At 39.6% G+C, this 20,982-nt stretch overlaps 1 protein-coding gene across 1 annotated transcript in view; it reads right to left on the reverse strand.

The window, feature by feature from the left end:
* The window catches only part of TARBP1 (TAR (HIV-1) RNA binding protein 1), a 79,528-nt gene that overhangs the window by 20,311 nt on the left and 38,235 nt on the right, over positions 1-20,982 (reverse strand). Inside the window, exons 13-22 of the mRNA XM_064383615.1 lie at positions 20,459-20,556; positions 19,461-19,622; positions 16,156-16,370; positions 15,490-15,751; positions 15,206-15,394; positions 13,659-13,849; positions 13,410-13,481; positions 11,774-11,894; positions 6,691-6,801; positions 4,164-4,313 (exon numbers count right to left, since the gene is read on the reverse strand). Of these exons, the coding sequence (XP_064239685.1) occupies positions 4,164-4,313; positions 6,691-6,801; positions 11,774-11,894; positions 13,410-13,481; positions 13,659-13,849; positions 15,206-15,394; positions 15,490-15,751; positions 16,156-16,370; positions 19,461-19,622; positions 20,459-20,556 (1,571 nt within the window). The remainder of the gene's footprint in view (positions 1-4,163; positions 4,314-6,690; positions 6,802-11,773; positions 11,895-13,409; positions 13,482-13,658; positions 13,850-15,205; positions 15,395-15,489; positions 15,752-16,155; positions 16,371-19,460; positions 19,623-20,458; positions 20,557-20,982) is intronic.

Genomic DNA, 20,982 nt, shown 5'->3' on the forward strand with positions numbered 1-20,982 from the left:
CTCAGAAATATTCATGCAGAAAGATCAGGACCTGGTCATGAATCAGACACAGAGCATGGGAAGCCTCAAGGTGTCTGGTTTGTGCAACTGTACAGATAGTGGTGGTGTTCGCTAGAGTAGGAAAAAGATTGAGTTTGGGGGAAAAAATAAGGCACTCAGTATTCGACATTTACATCTTGGATGATTTAGTCCAAAGGAAAATCATCTACAAGGAAAACATCTACAGCAAGGGTCAGAAAATTTTTTCTGTAAAGGGCCAAGGAATAAATAAAAATACGACTTTGCGGGCTACACAGTCTTTATTCCAACTGTTCAACTCTGCCACGGTAGCACAAACACAGCCAAAGACAGTATGAAAATGCATGGGCATAGCTGTGTTCCAGTATAACTCTGCCAGGCCAAATTTGGCTGTAGCTTGCCAACCCCTGATCTAGAGCTTAGGGGAAGATGTATGGCATACAAATAAAAATTAGTAAGTCACTCACATTAGGTAACACCTGAATCCACAACACAGGTAAGACTGACTACAAAAAGAGGAAAAAAATAAGGAAAAAAGAAAGCCTAGCCCTAGAGAAGCACCACCGTTTAAGAGGTGGGCAGGGAAGGAAACTCCTGGAAAGGACACAGAAAACAGGGCAGGAAGAACCAGAAAAGTGTGTGTCACTAGAACCGAGAATTAAGAAAATGGTCAGCAGCATGCATGCGGCCTAGAGAAGATGACAAAGGCCGACCACTGACTCATGGAGGTCACCCTTGACCCCAGCAATGGTGTCTTCTGAGAAGTGACTGAACTGGAAGCTGGTTTACCATGGATTCAAGAGTCGGTTGGGAAGGATGTCAAAAGTTAAGGCCTGTTGCCGTGGCTCATGCCTGTAATCCCAGCACTTTGGGAGGCCGAGGTGGGCAGATCACCTGAGGTAAGGAATTCAAGACCAGCCTGGCCAACATGGTCAAACCCTGTCTTTACTAAAAATACAAAAATTAGCCAGGCATGGTGGCAGGCGCCTGTAGTCCCAGATACTCAGGAGGCTGAGGCAAGAGAATCGCTTGAAGCTGGGAGGTGGAGATTGCAGTGAGCCGAGATCACACTACTGCACTCCAGCCTGGGCGTCAGAGCAAGACTCTGTCTCAAATAAATAAATAAGTAAATTTAAAAATCTGTGAACACAAGCACCTCTTTCAGAAGTCTGACAATGAAATAGTAGAGAGTCACGGTGATTACAGGAGAGGGATGAGAAAACATCCAGTGTAAATAGCCATAGAAAATAGATGCCAACTCAAGAAAAGCCAATGGGACCATTTGGTTAAGGAGAGACTGAGAAGAGAAGACAGGCTGACAGCAACAAATGACTAAGAAGGCGGGAGGCAAAAGGGCCAAAGAGCCAGTGGAAGAATTACTCTAGCACTGGAGAAGATTCTCATTCTTTATGGTAAAAGGAGGGAAGAAATCTCTGATGGATACTGACATAGGCAGATTTGTCTGACTGCTATTAAGAAGATACAGGTATTCCTATGTGGTAACTGTTATTTAAAAAATAAAGGGTAAGGTAATTTGCTTTGAATAAAGGAGGAAAAGGTGTAGTGGACAACTGTCCTTTTCTTTGATATGTATCCTGAATCCCCTTCCACGATTAGGGAATTCTTCCATCTTATGAGTGTTCGGGGACACTGAAAAATGCCAGAAGTTCATCTTCCCAGTCTCCTTGGCACCTGACCTGGTTCCAAAGACCCCACTTCCAATTTCTAAACTGAGAACTTACAACTCTCCACTGCAGGTGGCAGAGACAGCAGGTATACAGTTGGCTATGGCAAAGCCCTGCTGAAGGCACCATATGTCCAGTGGGGTAATGTCCCCAGTGAACCAGCTCTCTCTGGCCTGCCTGTGGCTGCTGTTCTGGAAACCATTGAGCCTCCCCTCACTGCCAATTTTCCAGGCCTGATTCTGTAGCTTTCCCAGCATTCTGTAAGCTACCTACTACTGCCCTCTTACCCACTACCTTTTTTGAATCTCTTTTGGACTCCATCAGCAAAAGTTGCCTTTGCCTACATCAAAAAAAACTCCGACTGATGTCCACAGGTTAAAATCAGATTCAAAGAGAATATACAAGGTCTAAAGAGAAGTGAGAGGCTGAGCTAAGCAAAACAACAACAACAACAAACTAACAACTGGCACTACTGTGGATGGGAGCATTAGGAAGTTTTGGGGGTACACCGAACCAATCTGCTCTTTGTGAGAATTCCTAGGGTGGCACTAACGCATTTGAGAGTTGTCACAAACAAACTATATTAATAAAGCCATAGGTCTAAAAAGCAATTCAAAGAAAAAGAATCTGTTTCTTCATTAAAGTAACATGAAGATGAGAAAGAAGAGCCGAGGAGCCTGGGAAGAGGTCAAAATTTCTGAGATGGAGTCTCACTTTGATGTGATGCCATCTGGAGAGCAGCAGGGTGATCTCGGCTCACTGCAACCTCTGCCTCCCTGGGTTCAAGCGATTCTCCTGCCTCAGCCTCCCGAGTAGCTGGAACCACAGGCGTGCACCACCTCACCTGGCTAATTTCTGTATTTTTAGTAGAGACAGGGTTTGACCATGTTGGCCAGGCTGGTCTCAAACTACCTGACCTCAAGTGATTTTCATGCCTTGGCCTCTAAACGTGTTGGGATTACAGGCCAAAGCATTGTTATTTCTTAGTGGTGTGGCAATTGACTTAATCGTTGCTTTCTTCATAAGGGTAAAAATCCCAACCTGTCTTTGAGGATTACTGTGAGGCCACTATTGCTGCTGCTTATGGTGACACCCAAGTTTTAAGCTAGGAGACTGGGAGAATGAAACACATCAGAAAGGGGAGCCAATTTTAGGGCAAGATGCTATTACCAGTTTAGTTTAACACAGGGTGAAGTTTGAAGTGATTGTCTGAAGGAAAGTGATTCCTGAAGGAAAGACCTTGCAGGTGGCTGGAGAAGCAGAGATGGGCTTTACTACGCTAAGGGAGCACAGAAAGAGAAGCAGACGGGCTAACTAGCAACTCTTCAGATAAAACCAAGTGTAAAGGTTGGGAGAGAGAAGCAAGCATGTGAAGGAAATAGAGAAGCTATCAGCACAAACGGGAAGGGAATTATGAAGTTGACCGCAGTGTAAGGGTCAGCTGTGGAGAAAGCCACCACCAACAGGAAGGCATGAAATGAAAGGGGGGAGTATGGACGAAAAGAGAAAGGCTGTCTGCAGCTCAGAGGAAATCCTTGATGTACCACTGTTGAAAATGGAGTGGACCAAAGTGGCTTGAGGCAGGCAAAGATCACGTATTGAAGTTTCACGGTAGAGAAAAGACGACACTGGACGAGAGCTGGATGGAGGAAAAGTCAACAGAACAAGGATGAAGAATTTGGTGAGGTCACAAAGAAGATACAAACAGGCCACAGGGGATAGATGTGAAAAAAGAATAAGGACATCTCTCCTGAAATAAGAAGAAACAGAGAAAGAGATACTTTGAGAAAGTCACCTCCATTTTCACACAAAGCAGAAGACAAGATCATCTATTATGAAAGGGAAAGGTGAACCTGGGAACCAAAAGAAAGCATTAGAGATTTAGAAATGATACTTAGAAACAAGTTGCTATCTTAAGGAAGCCAGCAATTACAGACTCTATCACTAATTTTAGTATCAATTCCTTAAAAACAACTTTCAATATATGAGAAATGTTAGAAAGGGATTAGGGGAGTGTGTGAGGGTACAGATGAAAAAAGAAAGGAAATGAACTGATATTACTTCTATTCTTTCTACTTTATGTTTGAAATCTCCCAAAACCTTTTTTTTAATTTTAAGAAATGCAATTAATTCCTCATCATTAGTATTTCTAAGATCAAACAAAGCCACTGCTTAGTAAATAAGAATATAGAAAGCACCTATTTCCCTCATTAAGACAAACGCCTTTTCCATCTTTATTTTGTTGAACAGAACAGCTCTCAAATAAAAACTATGAAATACTCAATATGAATGCCAGGGATTTCTGTCTTCTGAATTAATTCAGATCTTGCAAAACATAACTTATGTCATTACATTAGGGCAAATGAGAGTAAATACAACTATTTGAGGGAAACAAATCTCTCAGCATTGTCAAAATCATTTCCTAGTTTAAAAAAATATTTTTAAAAGTTCTTTACTTACATAAGAAAAACAATCCCAGAACTTTGGAAGAAACTGAGGGAATTTATGAAGAATCAATATAATAATCCATTCTATAAAATATTTTATGGAAGCTTGATTATTGATGAAACCAGCCTGGAATATCCTGTCAATAATTCCATTCAAGAAATTCTGAGGAAAAGAAAGTTCACAATTAAACAGTTACAGTTATTCATTTTAATTTACAGTCTCCATTTAAAATAAAATGGCTTAAAGTTTTTTATTGTAAGTAATTTACTGAATCTACAACTCTCCAAGCAAAGACACTAACAACTACTGATTAAAATATAATGATGAAGTACCTTCATTCAGTACTTTATAATTTACTTGGACATCAGTTCTGTTTATAAGGAAGGTTATTTATCACCTGTATTTTTACAGGGAAAGGGAAAGATTCAGAAAAGCTGAATAACCTTCCCAAAGTCACATACCTAGTAAGTGGAAGAAGTCAGGTTCAAATCAAGATCTGCCAAGATGCCAGGGCTTAAACCTTGTAACAAGGGATGGTACAGAGACTGAAGTCAGCAGGCGGGAAACAGCATCCCAGAGGGGCAGGTCTCAGGCCACTGAGCCCTCTGTTCAGGCTCCTTGTCCTCCTGCCCTCATGGTCTGTGCTGCCCCACAACTACTGCACTATTTCTGGCTCCAAAATCATCCTTCCCCCTTCCACCCTCTCCTCTTTAAACCTGTATTTCTGGCTGGGGGACTGAACCTATCTAAGTAGCAAGTGAAAAACAGTATCTACTTACATAAGCATATACAAGCAATATGTCTTATGTACATTTCTTTATTTTAAAGAAGAAAAGGCCAGGCACAAAGTGTTGCCTGTAATCGCAGCACTTTGGGAGACTGAGGCAGGCGGATCACCAGGTCAAGAGATTGAGACCATCCTGGCCAACATGGTGAAACCCCATTTCTACTAAAAACACAAAAGTTAGCTGGGCGTGGTGGCGTGCACCTGTAATCCCAACTACTTGGAAGTCTAAGGCAGGAGAATTGCTTGAACCCAGTAGGAGGAGATTTCAGTGAGCCGAGATCATGCCACTGCACTCTAGCCTGGCAACACAGCGAGACAAAAAAGGAAGAAAAATCTATCTTACAAGAATTTCTACTTGGTAGAAGAAGAACAGAAGGGCTCGTTTTAAGCCCTGAGAGTGCTGTAAAGTGGAGCATGAACTGTGTAGTTAGGCTTGATTTTGAATTCCACCTCTACCATTCACCACCAGCTGTATTACCTCACAGGCAGGACACCTAACCTCTCTGAACTGCAGTGCTCTTATAGGCAAAATGAGAATATGTATGGCCTACCTTGGAAGAGTATCAGGGAGGTTAAATGAAACCGTAAGGTATAACAGTTTCTAACTCTGAGCTCCGTAACAGACTGCCAGCTTTCCTTTTCCTCGCAGGTGTGCCTGCATTGTCATGTCCCCGCCCTCTCCAACATTACCCTTCTCTCTAGAAGGACCTCTCCATCCTAAGAAAAAAATGCTCTCAGTAATCTAGTCGAGCATTTCTAAAATGTTTCCTTTCTTAATACATCTTTATGTTTAATGATGTATTTTAAATCAAATAATACTAAGAGACCTATGATGAAAAATAGCAACCCTCCCCCCGCCCCCATATCCATCAAAACTACTCCCCAGAAGCAATTCTTTTAGGTATTTCCTTTTAAATTATTCCAAATAGTTATATTTGAATACACTTATATATTTATACTGTTTTGAAATCTTTCTCTCTCACAGATATAAGACTTCATAAAATTGTAAAAAAAAAAAGAGGCTGGTATATATTTTTTAATTCTGTCACACATTTAAAAGAAGGTAGGGAGAACAGTAAGAAATTTCAAAGTCTGAAAGATGTTTTTTACATTGAAAAATGTTTTTAAAAATTGCATGAGTCATATGCCATCACTTTCCCGTAATGATGATCTATTTTCTTATCAGGAAGATTAAGCAAAGGTGGTTAGAAAAATCAGATCCTCCATTCAACTGTTTCTTGCCTCCTCAGAGAAGAGAAAAGGTAACTTTGGCTAAAGATACTTAGCTGGTTTATGTGGTCACACTATTCATGAAATCAAGGGGAAGGAAATCTACCATGTGAAACAATATTCCCATCCCAAACCATACAATTTGCCTGGTTTCTAGGTATACATAATCCAAAATAGTAACACTCTAAAATAACTTAGCTATAGCAAATTAGAAGTTAAGTATTTGCATTTTCTTATCAAATGGCAAAAGAAACTTTAAACAGTTAAAATATTACAATAAAATACTAAAGAGAAAAAGTATTACATGGGGCCATGGAAACCAACTTCTAACTTATTTCTATAATACCTAATTGCCTTGGTATTCTCTCTGTTAATAAAAACTTTTGAGTAACTTCAATTTTAAGAAGTATAAATTTTAAACATTTTTTTCCAATTTTAAAATAGTATATGACAGTTTCTGCAAAACAGTTTAGCCATAAAATCATATGGGTCAAAGGTACAAATATAATAAAAATATGATACCTGATCAAGTCTAGGAAAAAGTACAAGCAGAGTCTGCCATACGCGGTTTTTCACTCGGTGCTGTAGAGAATTCACATAGTAGCGTCTTTTGGACTTGGACACTAATTCATCCTGGAAAGGAGCGGGTGGAGTCAATACTAAATTATCTATTCAATTTGTGATTAATGAAAAAATCAATGACAACTTGAAATGCAAAAGGCTTAAGTTAGTCATAAGAGCTGTTTCCCTCCCAAAAAAGCAGTTAGGAGGATGAGAAAAAGAACGGCACCTTAAAAATTTTCAAACATTAACATTTTGGGCTGAGTGATAAGAAAAATAAAATTTTTTTTTTAAATAAAACATTTCATACACTGAACTTTGTTGCTTTTGTTTAACTTAATTGTTTTTTTGTTTTTTTTTCTTTTTTGAGATGCACTCTCGTCTAGGCTGGAGTGCAGTGGTGCAATCTCAGCTCAGTGCAACCTCTGCCTCCCAGGTTCCAGCGATTATTCTCCTGCCTCAGCCTCCCGAATAGCTGGGATTACAGGTGCACGCCATCATGCCCAGACAATTTTTGTATTTTTAGTAGAGACAGGGTTTCACCATGTTGGCCAGGCTAGAGTTCCTGACCTCAGGTGATCTGCCTGCCTCAGCCTCCCAAAGTGCTAGGTAGGATTGCAAGCATGAGGCACCACACCCGGCCACGTGTTTTCAAAATTAGCAGAGGGGCTAAAAAACTGGGAGCTAAGGGTCACAGGGGTGAGAAGAGATTGAGATACTGGACATACATTGCCATATATTACCATGTACCTCAGAGGCACCTCTCACCTTGTGCACCCTTGTCATATTCACGTTTGGAATACTGGTATCTACAATCTGATGCAAACACCACTAAGACAGAAGCCACCCCAGTACATGGACAGTGCAAGGCATCTCTACACATGATGTGTCTCTAGATACAAGAAAATGGCAGCACTGGAGCCTTTCATATTAGCAGAGAGCTCTCCCTGGCTTTTCATGGCTTGTGCCACCTAAACTCAGCCAGCTGCAAAGTTTGTTTTTATTACCATAATTACTAGTGCTCTGGCTGCAAAGCAAGATGGCACTGAAGAGTATGTCAACGTTTTCAGATGTCCTAAAGGTGAAGTCATTCACCACCTCCAAAACCATTTTCACATAATGTAGACGATCCTCATCTACTTTGTAAGTTCTCTGACCTTCCTTCTTCCATAATCTCATTCTCTGCATTTAAGTGTGTACAAAGTTTCATGACAATAGCTAAATTAATGTAAATTTTAATGATTCCCAATGATATTTACAATCTCATAATCTCTAAATAATTTCTTTTAGAAAATTTTCTTCTGATATAAGTGTATTTAGGTTTCATTTATTGCTCAACCTCAATGCAACTAAAAATGGAATCAGCAGAGTAGATCACTCATGCATTCAGAAGACTCGCCTTCATGTCAATAAAGCTGCCTTTAGGACCTCACCAAGTCACTGTCCTCAACTGGAAGTTGAGAATTCTAAAATTCCCTTCTCAGCTCAAAATCTTATTCTGTCCTACTTGTTCCACTCAGTGTGCTCCTTTACTCAGAATATCTTTTCTCTACTAGTCTGTTCAACTTGTTGCCAGGTATTACTGAAGAAAACTAAAATCACCAGCCACAACTGACTTCATTAAAAATACATATTCCACACAATGGAGCACTATTCAGCCATAAAAAGAATGAAATCCTATCATCTGCAACGACTTGGATGGAACTGGAGGTCATTATGTTAAGTGAAATAAGCCAGGCACAAAAAGACAAACTTCGCATGTTTTCACTTATTTGAGGAAGCTGAAAAACAAAACAATTGAACTCGTGGAGATAGAAAATAGAATGACAGTTGCCACAGAAGCTGAGAGGGGTAGTGGTGGTTGGGAGAGGACGTATCGGGTATAAAAATATACTTAGACACAGGCTGGGCGCTGTGGCTCATACCTGTAATCCCAGCACTTTGGGAGACCAAGGCAGGCAGATCACTTGAGGTCGGGAGTTCGAGAACAGCCTGATCAACACAGAAAAACCCTGTCTCTACTAAAAATACAAAATTAGCCAGGCATGGTGGCACATGCCTATAATCCCAGCTACTCAGGAGGCTGAGGCAGGAGAATTGCTTGAAACTGAGAGGCGGAGGTTGTGGTGGGCCAAGATTGCACCACTGCACTTCAGCCTGGGCAACAAGAGCAAAACTACATCTCCAAAAAGAAAAAAGAAAAAGATATACATATATATGTATATTTAGATTGAATTTGACAGCATGACAGGGTGGCTACAGTCTACAGTAAGTTATTGTACATTTTTAAATAAGAGTATAATTAGATTGTTTGTAACATAAAGGATAAATGCTTAAGGTGATAGATATCTCATTTACCTAATGTAATTATTACACATAATATGCCTACATTAAAATATCTCATACACCCCATAAACATATACACCTACTATAGACCCACAAAAATTAAAAGTTTAAAAATATGTGCTCCAGCTGTATCTGGGCCTCCATTATTGCTAGACCAGTAGTTCTTAAACTGTATCAGCTCCAGACTCACCAGAAGGGCTCGTTAAAACAGACTGCTGGGCACCACCCCCAGAGCTTCTGATTCAGTAGACTGGGGGCAGGGCCTAGGAATATGCATTTCTAACAAGCTCCCCAGGGATGCTGAGGCTGCTGATCCAGAGATCACACTTTAAGAATTACTGTACTGGTCAAGCGTTTTGCTTTTTCAAGTCTGTTTTCCAAAGCAGCTGTACCGTTTTGTATTCCTATTAGCAATGTATGAGGGTTCCAATTTTGCTACCTCCTCACCAATGCTCATTATTTTTAGTTTGTTTTCTTAATAGCCATCCAGTGGGTATGAGTGGCTAGTATTTCACCTGTGTGATTATTGCTGGCCTCTCCCTGTCATTTTTCCCTCTCTACTGGAGCATTTCCTTCAACATACAAACTCTAATTATGCTCTAATTATCTCCCATTTTTAAAAAGCCCCTTCTTTAACTCCAGGTTCCCCTCCAGGAACGACCCCTTTTATTCCCTCTTTTCTAGGACAAACTCCTAAAAGAGTCTATACTCACTGTCTCTACTCGATCAACTTCCATTTTCTTCTGAACCCGCTGTATTTAGGTTCTCATCCCACCATTTCACTGAAATGCCTTTGTCAAGGTGACCAAGACAGCTGATCTAATGGCCGGCCTGAGACCTTCTCGTCCTCCATGCAGGACTTCCTTTTCCTACTGGGTCTCCGAACAGCGTCCTCTCCTGGTATCCTCCTTCATTCATCCATCCAGAGCTCAGCCCAAATATCACCTGATTAGACCCTCCTGACTCCCCCTCTCTTTTTTTTCTGAATACTTTTTTTTTTAGCAATGTAATCTCACTCACTGTGTTGCTCAGGCTGGTTTCAAACTACTGACCTCAAGCAATCCTCCTGCCTCAGCCTCCCAAAGTGCTAGGACTACAGGCATGAGCCACCATGCCTAGCCCTGACCCCCTATCTAAATAGCTAAATATATATTAAAATGTATATTTTTGTTCAGATAGAATATCCATACCCAGTTCCCATCACTTTAAACTATACTCATCTTTTAGAAAAGCAATAACATACTATTTCCTCTGGGACATCTTCCTTGACTCCAACACTGCAGAGGGAACTGTTGCATAAAAAATACTTCCTAGGTTTTATATAATAAAAAGCTGACTTGCTACCTTTCAAAAATAAAAGTATGATGAACACTCCTGTTTTAACACAGGAACTTACATGAGTTCTGTAATCATCCATATATCCACACCAAGGTCAGAAAGCAGACCAGGCACTCCGCTGACCTCGGCTTTAAATGACAGGTAACTGTATCTGTCATTTAAACATTCAATGGGGAACAGAGCACCATGCACAACTCTACCCCTGCCTATCTAACATCTCCCCAGATTCACTAAACCTGTTCTCCAGACACTATGATGTTCATTTAGAAATGATTGAATAGGCTCAAGAACAATGTAACTGGATTGTTTTTATCTGAATAAATAAGGAATTTTCATCAATCTTAGACAAACGTCACATAGCTAGATCTAGAAATAACAATATAATACACTGAAGGCACATCCTGGGGTAATCTTTCACGGGCTCTCAAATCACAGCAATCAATTCCTAACATTTGATGCCATTTTCTCAGTTTTTACTTTTTCATTCCATTTCTTACATAGAGCAATGTATGAATATAGCACTTTAAACATAACTAGGGCCAAGCACAGTAGCTCACACCTCTAATCCCAGCACTTTGGGAGGCCAAGGCAAGCAGATCACTTGAGGCCAGCAGTTTGAGACCAGCCTGGCCAACATGGAACGAAACCCTGTCTCTACCAAAAATACAAAAATTAGCCAGGAGTGGTGGTGGGTGCCTGTAATCTCAGCTATTCAGGTGGCTGAGGCAAGAGAATCGCTTGAACCTGGGAGGCAGATGTTGCAGTGAGCAGAGATCTGAGATCATGGCATTGCACTCCAACCTGGGCAACAGAGCAAGACTCTGTCTCAAAAAAACAAAAACCAAACAAACAAAAGACATAACCAGGTTTGACTGGTACTGTAAAATACAGAGTGAAGTATAGATGGTACAGGAAAAACATTACCATTATTGTTCGCTAAAACCGAACTTAAGTTGGATAATTATTAACCAAGATTTTTTTTTTCCTTTTGCCAAGAGACTTTTTTTTTTTAATTTAAGACTGGCTCTACTGAGGATTTGAACCAGCAACCTTGCAGTTACAGGCCCTATACCTTAACTACTGGGCTAACAGGTCACTTTCTTTTTTTCTTTTTGTAGAGACAAGGTCTCACTATGTTGGCCCAGCTGGTTGCAAACTCCTGGCCTCCCAAAGTGCTGGGATTACAGGTGTGAGGCACAATGACCGCCCTAACTGAGACTGAATTAAAAACACAGAACATAAACTCTGTGTTTTCTCCTGACAGAACAGATTTAGAAGTACATATTCCAGCAACATAAAGAGCAAATGCTGACCTCTGACTTGTTAAAAGCAAAGATAATTTAAAGTAAAATATAATTACTTTATCTAACAGCTTGATTGCAAGATCCTCCATAAACAACTTATGGGACATATTGGAGCCATCTAATAAACACAGGAATTTGATAGCACAAATTCTCACATAATGGTCTTCTCTCTTAGTACTAAAAAAATTAAATGATAAATTATGTTAACACATTTTGAAAACAGAAAGATAACATCAAATATTAGTTTCAAGTATCATTACATGATCAAAACCACTCAAAGTTTTCTAAAATTAAGTAGGTCCATACTTAACGACAATACTTTTAAATTCAGAATAGATAATAGAAGATGACAAATGAATATATTACAAGGAGGGTCTGTACAGAAAGTATGAGTGAGCACAAATTAATCTAGACTTCTGGAGAATCAGTGCACACGCTGCTGAACCTAGGTCAATAATACCTTATCTGTGGACAAAAGAGATCACAGCTCATGAGCCTGTCCCTGAAAGAGGACCACAGATAGCTCCGTTCACTCGGGCATGAATGCATGTCAAACACGTCTATGGCCTGTCTCTACCACGTGCTATCAGTGCACGTTCCCCAAATGAGGGGCAAACTCAGGAAGCACTGTGTGCTCTGAACACCCAGCATTTTCAGTAGCCAAATGTGGAGACAGAAATAAAGTGAAATTGTTAGTATTTTCACATTCCATTGTAATTGTTATAATGTGAATACATATTTAAATTTAATAACAAAGCAATTGTCTAGTAGAAATCAAAATCAAATTATCTGGCAACCACCAACTAGAAAAATTCACTTTTATTGCCACACTAAGCCAGCCAAGAAAAAATAACTAAAACAATGAAAAAACGAAATATATTTAATGAGGAAGGACAGATGATTTAAAACACAGTTAGGACTCTCAGAATAATAAATACTTTATGATATCTAAATATTATAATCATTTGATGTCCTAAACTCTAAAATGAGAGTGAATGATACAATGCTATTTTAATCTTCTTTATAAACACACATACACATTTTTGAAAGCCATGTGAAAAAATAAAACTTGAAAAAAAGCTATTTGGCAAGCTCCAAAAAAATTAATTCAGTGGTTAGATAAAAATAGTCTTAGCCCAGAAATCAAAACTTTAGGGCCTATCCCCAAACTCATCAAGTTGTACACATTAACTATGTACAGCTTTTTACATGTCAATCATACCTCAATCAAGAGTTTTTTAAAAACCAAAAAATTTTAGAATCTGTTCCAAGAGTAATTCTATTTTTGTGTGTAACATACCAACTTGTTAAATGGTGAATTTTAATTTCATATTACAATTTACAGCCAAAAAAAGGACTGGAGAATAAAGGGTCTGTGCTGATGATCATCCTATCCCCACAAAAGAAAGACAGGGGTTTTAAGTTCTCCTGAGTAATTTCCTTGTTTATGCTGGACTCTGCACTAAAAACTTTTAAAATGTTACCAAATTTTAGTGAATAGTGAAAGATGTAAAGACAGTATATTAGCAAGGGACTATAATTTCTAACATACTTTTGAAGTCTCATCTCATTAATGTATTAGATGTCACCAGCAACATTTATTAAATTTAGCAATTACAGAATGTTTGCCATATGACGTTACATTTTTAATATGTCATTTATGTAAAAACAGAGAAAATCTACCATACTCACTTTTCCATAATGGTATTTGCTGCACAGTCATGTCCAAGGTTTTCTATGAAGGTCTGTACATCCTGAATAAGTCTTTCCATAAAAAACATTTGATAAAGAACAACAGGTTTTTAATAGAAAAAAAATTAAATCCCCAAGGTTAAAGTTAACTAATAATTTATAATCTCCTAATTGAAAGCCTCAAAACAAAGAGATAATTCTACACCCAAGCAGGCACTTAATAAAAGTTGAAATAATAGCATCTTTTACCTTTGATCACGCCTAAACACAGTTCCAAATGTACAAGCCTCAAGTATAAGTTCACTATAATTTTTAGCACTTGATAAAGATCCTTGGGACACATTTGAAGTAGACACGATCCAAGACTGACAGCAGTAACTTATCAGTGTATTGAAGACTCCAGTCTTTATAGCAGACATTTCAATTATCTTGTACATAATCTGGAATAAAATACAATGAGCATTTTATCCTTTGATTTAGTTTAAAAAAAATTAGTGCTGCTAAAAACTGTTAGTTTCAACATAATCATAGTCTAAAAAATGTTAAATTCCTTATTGTTAGAATAACTTTGCAAGATGATCAATAATCAGAGAATGCTCACTATATCATCTCTTGGTAATAAAAATAAATAAAATTTTACTGATAGTGATATTCATACAGAACTCTTCAAGAGAAACAACTGCCCAAATCAGTAGAATCAAAGGGAAATAAACACCTCACGCCAAACACATTCAGTTTCCTTTGTCTGCATTTTGCCAGTGGCCTTCCTTTGAGGCAGCAAAGACCAGCAACTCTAAGTATGTACTATGGGGCAGAAAAGGACCAAGAAAGGCAGCACAGGTCTGCAGGAAAATAATAGAATCTGACTCTCCTCATTCCCCTTGGGATCAGGAGGTACACTGGAATTCCACCTTGGTAGGATCCCTACTATCTCAGTGACTGCAAATGAAAACATCTCTAGAAACCAGCAAGACCTTTTGACAAGAATTACAGTTGGAAAAATATTTCTCTCCAAAAAAAAAAAAAAAAAAACCCAGCCAAAGTGCAATGACAAATGGCACCTGACATTTGCCTGCAAGATCTAGGGGAAATGAGACTGACTGTGGAAAGAGCATGCCAACTACTACTCAACCCAGCAATCAATCACACTGTCATGGAGGAATAACCAGTGTTGCTAGATTATCTCATTTTCCAAGAGAAGGAGAAATCCAGTTTTTCATAGAGATTTCCTAATACTTTTTTTTTTTTTTTTTTGAGACAGAGTCTTGCTCTGTCGCCCAGGCTGGAGTGCATTGGCATGATCTCAGCTCACTGCACTGCCTCCTGGGTTCAAGTGATTACAGGCATGCACCACCACATCCCCACTAATTTTTGTATTTTTAGTAGAGATGGGGTTTCTCCATGTTGGCTCCAGGCTGGTCTCAAATTTCCGACCTCAGGTGACCCATCTGCCTCGGCCTCCCAAAGGGCTGGAATTACAGGCATCAGCCACCGCACCCGGCCAGATGTCCCAACAATTAAAAGTTGCCAGCTAATCAAAATTTTAAACACTGTATAAACCAAATAAACCGTTTCTGAGGGCAGATGTGGCTCCAGACTACTGTTTTGTACCTTCTCTTCTACATCTGTCAGATTTTCTCATTGTTACTCTTGACATTTAAGAAGGTTCAAAAATATTTTCTGACTGAAGGAATTAAGAACCACAAATCTAATTACAAATATAACTGTCATGTTCCTCATGTGCTGAAGCTTGCACACATGAACAGAAAAGCAAAAAGAAAAATAAAGTTTGTTACCTCTTTTATTTTGAAATATGCCTGGCCCTTGATTTTGGCAGCAATGCTGAGAACTTTGTTATCAAAAACAAACTGAACGAAAGCTTTCAAATTAGGCCAGAATATCAGCTGAGTGTTGCTTAAAGAAGATATAATTTTCCAAGCCATGTCAAAAGACTCTATGCAGAGTGATTCAGAGGAGGTCAGAAGCTGGTAAGGGGAAAAAAAAAAATACATACTTTATTCTGACACTTTGTTCGCCACTCCTCTAGTTACTCTTCAATTTATGTTTCATTCTATCTTACCTTGGGAACCAACACTTTCATGCAATGGAACACGGGTAAAACTTGATCAGAAGAAAGAACTGTGAGGGCTTCCAGTGCAGACTGCAAAGTCCTTACTGGCATCTGAACAGCAGGTAAAAATGGTTCCAGAATTTCACTCCCTGTTGTTGGTATAAGGGTGTGGTATTTTTTCAACAGGAAAGAGAGGCACACCCACTGATCATGAATATATTGTGCAACTATTTTTCCCCATCCTTGGGAAGATGATGATTCTTCCAAAACACTGAAAAAAAAAAAAAACTGAAATAAAGTTACTAGGCCATTCTTCCCCAATGTGCCTCCACGACTTTCGCATGTAGCACACTATCCTTCTAAAGGTGCGAGTGTACAGATATAAATGGTCATTATCCAACAGGCTATCTACCAAAAACTAAGGAAACCCCATAAACCTTAATTTTCTAACTTCTCTGAAAGTAGGCACTTTTGCTCATCTTAAATGATTCAGTGAAAACTAGACGCAGAAAAGTCAGCAACATCTCCAGTAATTATGAATAAGGTTATACTACACTTTCATCCTGAATGGAGCTTCAGCTCCAAAATTCTATAACTCTATAAGCAATGTTGGGCAATCATGAGCCCTTGATGACAACAGAACTATGGCTTTTTAAGCCTTAACCTTCCCTGTACCTGCTGCACTCCGAGGGGTGAGCATAACTGCTCTGCTCCTCTGCATGGGGCTTCTGCAGCGTCTGATTGAGCTGAAGAGAGGAAAGGAAGCTTTCCAAGGGCCCAGCACGGAGAGAGTCCAGCTGCAGCTCAGGCTTCTGGTCCATGGCCTCACACACCATGGCCAAGGCAGCCATGCTCACTGCTCTCTGAATCTGACTTCCAAGTGTCGGCTCCTGAAAAGGAAATGTGACAATGATTTATTTAATATGCACAAGTCTTAATCAGTAAGGACCTGAGTTGCCAGTCTATGGAAAGCTCAGGCTCTCCTTTTCCCTCTTCCTGCCTGCTCCTGAGTATCAAGAGAAATGAAAGGAAATACAGAACACATTCACTTTCACTACTTCTCTATAGATTGGCAGTGAACAATTTTAAAATGGCAATAAGAACTCAGCAATTTAGATGAAGACAACAATGGGATCTTTTCATTTGGTAAATAAGTACCTGGAACTAGTACATGACAGATTTGCTATGTAAGTCCTTCTCAACCTTTCTCCTACTCGCATACACATTTGCATGCAGCATTCCTGTGGGTGAGCCTTATTTTAACTGTCTGCTGAAACATGTTAAAAAAAATAAAAGGCTCCATGTTACAAATAATTCCTTCAATCAGCTGCACGCTACTTTTGGAGAAGTCATGTAGCCCAGCAGTTAAGAGCTGGACACAGGAACCACACAGCCCAGGTCTGCTTCCTAGCTCTGTGCTACTACCAGTACGAGTGTAGACATACTATACATTAGTTTTCTCATCTGTAAAATGGGGACAGTAACAGAATCTACTTCATGGGGTTATTGTGAAGATTAAGTACATGGGTTATTGCACGTAAAACACTTGGAACTCTACCTGTAGGAAAGGAGGATAGGCAAGATAGCCAGGTCTATACTTAAAGAGAAAATCAACAATCTCTCACCAAGCTAGGAGTGCAGGCAACAAGTCGGACACAGAAAACAACGGCACTGAGAGATTACAGCAGCAGCTCTCTCAAATACTGCCAACCAGCAATGTCTCTGGCAGAAAGGAAATCTCTACTTATTCCATACCCTTCCCTCACTCTCCAAAAATAAATTAACCATCTCTACAGAAAAATTTTACGTATCAACACTGCCAACATATAAAATAGAATTTAGTTTTACCTTTGAGCCAACTATGGTCCTTGCTAACCTTAATGTAATTCAGTGAATTACTAAAGGAAGCCGATTTTTAAGAATAAGAGTTACTGTGGCATGGCTTATGGTTTTGTTCTACATTTAGAACTCACAATGTTCTTTCATAACACTAACAGACTAATACATACTAGATAGGATGCTGAAATATTAATCATCTTCTTTATCATTTCCTTCTAGGATAATACGATTAAATTATTAAAGCAATCAAGTACCTTCTTTGATTTTCTCAGTAGCCTGGACTAGTTAGACTGAGTTCAACTTTACTAAACACCACATGTTAAGTGAAAGTGGCTTACTTTTATTGAGAACTTTCTATGTGCCAGGTACAGTTCAAAAGATTTAACCTATCTGAGCTTTCTTTAATTCCCACATCAGCTCTATAATCTCCATTTTGCAGGTGCAGTAAATGAGACACAAAGAGGTTAAATATTTAGGTCACAAAGTTAGCAAAAATAAAGCCAGAAGTCAAACCCAGCAACTCTAATTCCAAAGCCTGTGCTCTTCATTACTAAACTTTACTGTGCTATGTTTAAGAAATGCCTTGGCTGGGCACAGTGGCTCATGCCTGTAATCCCAGCACTTTGGGAGGCCAAGGAGGGCAGAGCACCTGAGGTCAGGAGTTCGAAACCAGCCTGGCCAACATGGTGAAACTCTGTCTCTACTGAAAATACAAAAATTAGCTGGGCATGGTCGTGGGCACCTATCATCCTAGCTACTCAGGAGGCTGAGGCAGAAGAATCGCTGGTTGCAGTGAGCTGATAGTACCACTACACTCCAGCCTGGGCAAAAGAGCGAAACTCCATCTTGGATTTGAAAAAAAAAAAAAGAAATGCTTTGAGGCCAGGTATGGTGGCTCACCCCTATAATCCCAGAACTTCAGGAGGCTGAGGTAAGCAGATCACTTAAGGTCAGGAGTTTTAGAACACCCTAGCCAACATGGCAAAACTGCATCTCTACTAAAAATACAAAAATATCATAGCTGGGCATGGTAGCACATGCCTGTAGTCCCAGCTACTTGGGAGGCTGAGGCAGGAGAAGTGCTTGAACCTGGGATGCTGAGACTGAAGTGAGCAAATATCATGCCACTGAACTTGGTGTGGGTGACAGAGCAAGCCTCAGTCTCAAAAACAAAGAAATCTAGGAAAAGATATGTATACATACATTCCACCAAAAACAAGAAAGATGGAAATACACACTGTAACTAAGGCACAAAGAGCAACAGGAAAATGAAGGAGAGTGAGATACTAATCAAAGAAGACCTCTAAGAGAAAAGAGATTCCAGCTGGTCCATAAAGGAGGGACCAGATGCTGACAAGTGTATACTAGAGGAGAGGGCACTCATTCTCCGTGGAGGGACCAGATTGAATGACAGCCTCGATGAGGAAGATATGACACATGCTTGTGATTTGTAAAACTCTATGCAGCCTAGAGTGGTTGCAATGTCGCGGCACTGTGGCAAGGAGGGGAAAGGCAGTGGACAGTGGACAGGTAGGCTAGAAAATGTGGTAGGAAGCCAAGCATTGAGGGCTCTGATGTCAGACTAATAAAATGTCCTGTACTGGACATGCTTGGGCAAAAGACCTGGCACAGGTCAAATGTCTGTATCTAAAGGGTTTTAAGATCAATGCCTCTTACATGTTTAATACTACATTAAGAGTAGCACCTGTAATCCCAGTACTTTGGGAGGCTGAGGTGGGTGGATCACAAGGTCAGGAATTCAAGACCAGCCTGGCCAACATGGTGAAACCCCGTCTCTACTAAAAATACAAAAATTAGCCAGGCTTGGTGGTGTGCGCCCATAATCCCAGCTATTCAGGAGGCTAAGGCAGGAGACTCGCTTGAACCCACGAGGCAGAGGTTACAGTGAGCCGAGAGTGCACTCCAGCCTGGGTGACAGAGTGAGACTTCGTCTCAAAAAAAATAAAAAGAAAAAAAAAGAGTATCAATCTTAATCACATCTTATCACCAGAGGGTATTATTTTAAATCTGAATTTTAGTAAATGCTTTGTATGGTATCAAAATAACGTGTAACAACTGAATATGTATTCCCTGTATACCTTATTCAAGATAACTACAAATCTTGAATCAAAGAGACTTACCTGTCCACTGTCCATCTCTTGAAGATGCTGAATGGATGCATTTTTCAGAAGAGAAATAACTCTCCAAATAGGGTTACCCCTTTTCCACCCAACCTTCAAATGCAGATTTATAAGCTCGGTTAACACCATCAGGTATAAATGGCAACGATCCAGATCTGAAACCTAAGACAAGGATTAAAACACTTATGGGTCCAAGCAAGGTCCATGATTTTCACAAAACGACATTCAGGCAGGAAAGGTTTACTTAAAGGACTATGACAAGTCACTGAGGAGAAAATAAGTCCTTTTCTCCAAGCGGCCTTCCATAACCTCCCATGCAGAGCTAAGGACTTCCTTGTCTGTGCTTCCACAGTGACTGAGCATTCAGCACAATTACAGTGCATTTCACGATTGAGTCATCTGTCTCCCCACCTGTGAGGGAGACCTTAGATGGCAGAAATTACCATCTATCAATTCTTACATCCCAGGGCGAGTACATCAGAAATAATAGTGATAATGGTTATAGCAATGAATACTTCCATTGTTTACAAAAATCACTTTTCACAAAAAAAATCACTGTCCCACTTTTGTAAGACAACTAAGTTTCAGAGAGGTTAAACAACTTGCCCAATAGCTCAGAGCCAGTAAGATGGACAGCATTAAATGCAAACTTTTTGACTCATGCACCTAGAATAAAATGGGTTCAGCTCTATTATTCACTAGCTCTGTGACATAGGACAAGTTATTTAACTCTTCATTACTAAGCCTTGTGTTAAGGTCTCATCATCCAGGTGGGGAGACAGATGACTCTATTGTGAAATGTGCCATAATTGTGCTGAATGCACAGTCACTGCCTAACCTTGTCCTTGTCCGTAATATATCCATCACATGGTTTGGAAAGTATCCATTATGTTTATGACAAAACAGTCACTGACAACTTTAGCAAGAGCCATTTCTGTGTTGTATTGGTGAAAAGAATGAAAGAAAAGAAAAAGAAAGTTATTCCAATGAGTACTTACACTATTCAGCTCATTCATGGTAAGTCTTCTGAGAATAAATTCAGAAATGCTCTCTGTAGTAGACATGACAAAGTTCTGAAGAACAGTAAACACCTCATCTGTATGGGGGAAAAAAGCATGCGACAAAATGATAGCAGTTCTTCGGTACAAAACACACCAGATATTCTAGTAAATGTACAACTGGGCTAAGCACATTAGTGAATCACTTGCCAAAAATAAATTGCAATAATATAATAATCATTCATCTCATGGGGAAATCTATACTTAATCTTAAAAGTCACGTAGGAGTCCCAGTTCTGGGTAGAATGAATCAGGGACACTCTTCCCTCCACCACTGATCACAGCTATAAAACCTGGACAGAATGCATAAAGTAGATATTTGAAAACTCTACAAGGAAAAAGTAGCAGGTAGATTCAGAGAGAAGTAACACTGAACAGTGATCAGTTTACTAATGTTCCTACCTCTGGTCCTCCTCCCAACTGTAATCAGATGCAGCAGCAGTCAACAAGGTGGGCAGCAGAAC

The sequence above is a fragment of the Aotus nancymaae genome, unplaced genomic scaffold, assembly GCF_030222135.1.
Source record: "Aotus nancymaae isolate 86718 unplaced genomic scaffold, 86718_ANA_hifiasm-v0.15.2.pri h1tg000032l_0, whole genome shotgun sequence".
NCBI lineage: Eukaryota > Metazoa > Chordata > Mammalia > Primates > Aotidae > Aotus > Aotus nancymaae.